This window comes from Carya illinoinensis, chromosome 16 (assembly GCF_018687715.1).
Source record: "Carya illinoinensis cultivar Pawnee chromosome 16, C.illinoinensisPawnee_v1, whole genome shotgun sequence".
NCBI classification, from domain to species: Eukaryota; Viridiplantae; Streptophyta; class Magnoliopsida; order Fagales; family Juglandaceae; genus Carya; species Carya illinoinensis.
In genome coordinates this window covers 8,315,935-8,322,327 of record NC_056767.1, presented here as the reverse complement: position 1 = coordinate 8,322,327, position 6,393 = coordinate 8,315,935, and the positions used below count along the sequence as shown (strand labels likewise).

General features: G+C 35.6%; 1 protein-coding gene across 1 annotated transcript; it reads left to right on the top strand.

The window, feature by feature from the left end:
* The first annotated feature begins 876 nt into the window (after nucleotides 1-876).
* On the top strand, nucleotides 877-4,334 carry LOC122298598 (probable LRR receptor-like serine/threonine-protein kinase At3g47570). The gene is made up of 2 exons (XM_043108417.1): nucleotides 877-3,723; nucleotides 3,841-4,334. Exons 1-2 carry the CDS (start codon nucleotides 1,029-1,031, stop codon nucleotides 4,239-4,241), a joined length of 3,096 nt encoding a protein of 1,031 aa, XP_042964351.1. The 5' UTR covers nucleotides 877-1,028; the 3' UTR covers nucleotides 4,242-4,334.
* The last annotated feature ends 2,059 nt before the right edge of the window (nucleotides 4,335-6,393 follow it).

Here is a 6,393-nt window from a genome sequence, read left to right as displayed (position 1 = left end):
AAGACCTTTCATTGTATTGTCTTTATTACCACAATAAATCCACTTAATTTATCGATATTAAGATTAATAAAAAAAGGATTGAAGACAAAAGATTTCCTACCACTTATGATTACTAATCCAATAAAAAGAGAGAGAAAAAGAAAAAAGAAGAAAAGACTTCTCATCTTTTACTGGTTATCGATTTTGTCAAAGGCATTTATATACGCTAAGAACTCCTAGATCGAAATTCTGAGGGAACAAAACCCCAGGGTCTGCATAAATTTCCTAAACAACTTGAAGCTTCAAAGAGAAACAGACCATTTATTATTATTATTAATAGAATAAAAAATAGGTACCCGTACGTTCTGTATACATGTAACGTGTTTGGTGGTCATGTTATTAATTTCTACTTAGGCAATTCAAATTGCTATACATTGCATATGTTTCATAATTTTATAGAATTGGCAGTCGACATATAACTGCTGCTCTTTGTTTTAAAGTGATTTTCACTCGTCCCGATTGGACAATTTTACTTTGCCGCCTAGCATGTACCCCTTTGTCATGCCCCATTGCATTTGTAACTTTTTTTTTTTTTTAATATTTTTTAAACATTTTTAAAAAAATAAACAAAAGAAATAGACACAATCAAAATGAAGATGCAAAATATAGACAAAATAGCATTTTCTTTCTCGAATAGAGGAATCAAGAACGCGCCTTGCACGTACCGTCCGCGCCCCATGTAAATGATCCCACACCCTTGGCAAGAAAATCTAGCCATATTGTGAGCATTGTGAGCGTGAAACGCAAGGCAGTACTGAATTTCAACACCTGGCCATCAACTTGACTTCTTACCCAAAAGTGAAGACGTACAAGTATAGTGAGCATTTTTCATCCCCATGTGAGAAAGAAGACAACCCACTAAAATACATCCATCTATGCTGCAAGCATGCATGCATACACACATATATATATACACATATATAACGGTACCAATAGCAAAACTATCAACTCACCTCTGTTAGAAGCAGTTTCTACTTCAGCCATTATTCATGGCGCATTCATCATCTTCATTCTGCATTCAGTATTTTTTGTTCCTCTGTTGCTTTGTCTCGTTGATCACCTTTGTGGTTGGCGCAGGGAATGAGACTGACAGGTTGACCTTGCTCGACTTCAAGGCCAAGATAACTCATGACCCACTTGGTTTTCTGAGCTCCTGGAATGATAGCATCCATTTCTGCAGCTGGCAAGGTGTTACTTGTGGTCGAAAACATCATGACAGGGTCACAAAATTGGACGTGCAATCCCAAAATCTGGGGGGCTCCATATCACCACAAGTAGGAAACTTGAGTTTTCTTAGGGAACTAATCCTCTTAAACAACAGCTTTATTCATATAATCCCTCCAGAAGTTGGGCATCTGCGCAGACTGCAAATCTTGGCATTAGGCAACAACAGTATCAGTGGCCAAATTCCAAGCAATATATCTGGTTGCACCAATCTCATCTCCATCGGAGTTCATTATAATAAACTATTTGGAGAAATCCCAGCAGAGCTTTCCACCTTGCCCAAACTCCTACATTTGTCTCTTTACAATAATAACCTAACAGGAAGAATCCCACCTTCTTTCGGAAACTTATCTTCTCTCAAAATATTGGATGCTGTTTATAATAACTTGGGGGGGAGTATTCCTGAATCTTTTGGCCAGCTGACGAAAGTTATATTTTTGAGTTTGGGTTCAAATAGATTTGTTGGTATAGTTCCTCCATCAATCTTTAATCTCTCTTCTATCACAGTCTTTGATGTAGGAGACAACAAATTACATGGGAGTCTTCCTTGGGACATGGGCATCACCTTACCCAATCTTCAACAATTTTCCATTTTTGGAAATCAGTTTTCTGGATCTATCCCTGTTTCAATAGCTAACGCTTCATATCTATATGACCTGTATATGCACTCCAATAAACTCACTGGAAAAGTTCCCTCTGTAGGAATGCTGTACAGACTTGAAATGTTTTCCATTCACTCCAATCTCTTTGGACATGGTGGAAGAAATGGCTTGAGTTTTCTTTGCTCTCTCACTAATGCCACAAATCTCAAGGCATTGTCTATAGGTAATAATAACCTTTGCGGTGTGTTACCTAATTGCATTAGCAACTTCTCGACTACTCTTACCGTATTGGCTATAAGACAAAATAGAATATCCGGAAGCATCCCAAGAGGCTTAGGAAATCTCATCAACTTGGAGTGGATGGATATTGGCATGAACACAATATCAGGTAATATTCCCTCTGAGATCAGCTATCTTGGGAAGTTAAGAATTTTGGGTTTATTTGCAAACAATCTCTCAGGGAACATTCCACCCTCACTAGGAAACTTAACACTATTGATACAGTTGTATTCAGGAATGAATAATCTTCATGGAGCAATCCCTCCAAGCCTTGCTAAGTTCCAAAATTTGGTGGAATTGGATCTTTCTAGGAATAAGCTCAGTGGTGTTATTCCTCCACATGTCATGGGTCTAATCTCATTCTCACTAATTGATGTGGACTTGTCTGCAAATCAATTTACTGGTATCCTCCCCACGGAAATAGGAAACTTGAAAAATCTAGAAAGTTTAGATATTTCTGAGAATAAGTTATTTGGTGAAATCCCAGCAAGTCTTGGCGGCTGTGTAAAACTTGAAGTTCTTCGCATGAGAAAAAACTTCTTCCAAGGACCTATACCTTCATCATTGGAATCATTAAGAGGTATTGAACTTTTAGATCTTTCTAACAACAATTTGTCTGGAGAAATTCCAAAATTTTTGGAACGTCTCAATTTCTTGCAGCAATTGGATCTATCTTACAACTATTTTGAGGGTGGGGTACCAACAAAAGGAGTTTTCAGTAATGCGAGTGCAACTTTAGTTAAGGGAAATGGTGAGCTCTGTGGTGGGATAATGGAGTTTCAGCTTCCTAAATGTAAATTCAAAAAATCCCAGAAGGGGCAGAAGCTGACCCTTACCTTGAAGTTGATAATCTCTCTAGTTGCCGCACTTCTTGGAATCACTTTGGTTTTGTTGTGTCTACTTTTTTCTCTAAGAAAGAAGAGAAAAGAAAACCCTTCAAGAAACTCAGAAAATTCTCTTCTGAATGTATCTTACCAAAGTCTCCAAAAAGCGACAAACGGGTTCTCCTCGGCTAATTTAATTGGTCTTGGTGGCTTTGGGTCTGTGTATAAAGGAATTCTTGATCAGGATTCACGTACAATTGCTGTCAAGGTCCTCAACCTCTTGCACCATGGAGCTTCTAAGAGTTTCATTGCTGAATGCGAAGCCTTAAGAAATATCAGACATCGGAATCTTGTAAAAGTACTTTCAGCTTGTTCAAGTGTTGACTTTCAAGGTCATGATTTCAAGGCTTTGGTGTATGAATTCATGGTAAATGGCAATCTAGATGAGTGGTTGCATCCAAATCCAAAAACAAATGATGATGAGGCTCTAGAGAAACCACAGAGTTTGAGTCTTCTTCAAAGGTTGAATATTGCCATTGATGTTGCTAATGCATTGGAATATCTTCATCATCATTGCGATAAACCGATTATTCACTGCGATCTTAAGCCAGGAAATGTTCTTCTCGATGAAGAAATGACTGCACATGTTGGTGACTTCGGCTTGGTGAGATTTCATATTGAGTGCACACAAGATTGTTCAACTGATCAATCAAGCTCCATTGGAGTAAGAGGAACAGTGGGTTATGCTCCTCCAGGTATTTTCTTTTCTTAGATCACATTTTTTCTTTCATCTCAAGTTCATTACAAATTCCAAGACTATGTACTTACTCTCATTTTCCTTTCAAACAAACATGCTATATGTGAATATACAGAGTATGGTATGGGAAATGAGGTATCAACATATGGTGATGTATACAGTTATGGCATACTCTTGCTAGAGATGTTCACAGGAAAAAGGCCGACTGATGACATGTTCAAGGACAGCTTTATGCTACATGAATTTGTCAAAGCGGCTTTGCCTGAACGACTAGTTGATGTTATTGATCCTATTCTTCTTTGGGAAAGAGAAGATCATCAGTATGGAGAGACAAGAACGAATGAAACTCCCAATTATCAGAGTCAAATTACAATTAGTTCCAAAATCAGAGAAGGCTTGAGTTTGATACTTGGAATTGGAGTAGCCTGTTCCATGGAATTTCCAATGGAAAGGATGAACATCAAGGATGTCTTGAAAGAGTTGCATTCGATTCAAGAAAAAACTTCTTTGAATTAGTATTGCACTAAGAAAGAACTAAAGGGTCGATTGATTAGCAGTATTACATTTTGCTTAGAGGAAATAAGAAGCAATTTTACTTTTTTGTTGTCACATAATATCTTCTGTTTTTATAAGTAGTTCAATTTCATTAGAAAGATAGGGAGGGATGCAATCCTTGAATTTACGGCGACAACATATCCATCACTTAGTTTGAGTCATAAATTTACGAGAAGAGTAATGATTTGTACAAATTTCAAATATACAAATATCGTGCAGGTTTTTTGTAAAAAAAAGTAGACACCACCATGAAAAAGTACAAAAAAAATCATTTATTCAGGTGAAATCCATCTATTTACAAAGAGATTGCATAAAACGTATATATCTAATAGTTGTCTACAATCAATAACCTAGAGCAACCCCAAGGAAGGGTCTTGCATCGGGACTGAGGCCTCCCTGAAAAACCAAACCTGTAGAGTCTAGCTCGTCATTTTGCCTTATTTCTCATCTTCTTTTCTCTTTTTGCTGTCTCCGCTCCTTTTTGTTATTTTCGCAAGACAATTGTTAGGTACATACAAATATTACGTTGAAAATAAATTTATAAATTGACGTATTTTTATTGAATTTATTATATCTATTTTATAATAAAAATAACTTTACAATCAGACTTATTATATCAACCTATATCATTTTATGATTTTCTTTTATATAATTCTTTTGTTGTTAAAATATTTTCTTTTCGGTAATCATTAGTACCTACTTATTTGATTTAGAAATAATATTTAGTGTTTGTTAGCTAGGTTAAGCTACAAAATGGTAACGAGTTTAGAAACGTTATTTTATATATATTTGTCTTTCGTGGAGATATCATTAATAATACGATCTACGTAGGTAGGTACTAGTTAATCTATGGCACCGGTGCGTTTCACCTACAATGGAATTCAGTGGAAAAATATATTTTACTACAGTTTTTAATATATTTTTCATGAGTTGGGCTTGCAGTAAAAATGCATATGTGTTGTAGTGCAACCTCATGATATTTGAGTACCAAGGTTGGCGTTTGCATTTTGCACGCTACAAGGTAGGTAGGTGCTAGTTGATCTATGGCACCAGCACTGCTTCAAGGGCAGAAGGTAACCTTGTAGTTAGTTCCAGTACCATTGCATGTAAATGTGCTAGTTACGTCATCCTTAGGATAACTATAAGCATCATGGCAACGAGTCTTGAAAAATTTGGAATGGTTCGTAGGACCGCAACTTTCAGAATTACAACAATATTAATCGGTCTTTCTCCCATCTGTCTTTCTCCAAAGGATCCTTTTTTTAAAATTTATATTCCAAACCATGAATTGCAACAACTTTATTTCTCCCATGCATTTGTCTTTCTCCAAAGGATCCAACACTTGCTGAGAAGAATCCATGGTTTTAGCGAGTACCCATACGTCTTCTCTTTTTAACTACCGTCCACTACATTTCATTCCATTTTTATCTCAGTTGAGTCACTACATAAGTAGATAAAAAGTATACACAATAAGGGAGATTTGGATAGTGAATTGAAATAAAATGAGATGTGAAGCAATGAAAGTTAAATAAATATTATTAGAATATTATTTTTATTTTAAGATTTGAAAATATTGAATTATTTATTATAATTTATTTAGAAGTTTAGAAAAATTATAATAATTTGTTGAGATGAATTAAGATGATTTTATTATTGTACCGAAATGAAAAGCTCACTATCTGTTGTTTGCGGGAATTACCATTCACATGCTGTGGCTTGCGAAGAGTATGATTATCGCCCATGGGGTCAAAAGAGGGCAGAGTCTACTTATTATTTTTGCACATTATACACCATATCTTATTTAATTTTTTTTTCTTATAATAAATATGTAATATATAGATAATAAATAGAACAATTCAATAAATTTAATAAGAATAATAAAAAATAAAAATAATATTAAAATAAATAAAGTATATTATGTCTAGCGATGAGTAACATCTCTCTATCAACGTATGGCGCAAGTAGACAAGGAAGCATGGAAATCAAAGTCGTTCGAGACCCACGCGTTATCACTTGAAGCTAAACTTTGATTCACACGTCCGTTATACCCGTGGCATTGAAGGAAAACTTGTCGTCAGTGTCTGTCTTTCCCCGATGGATCCAACAAAGTTCA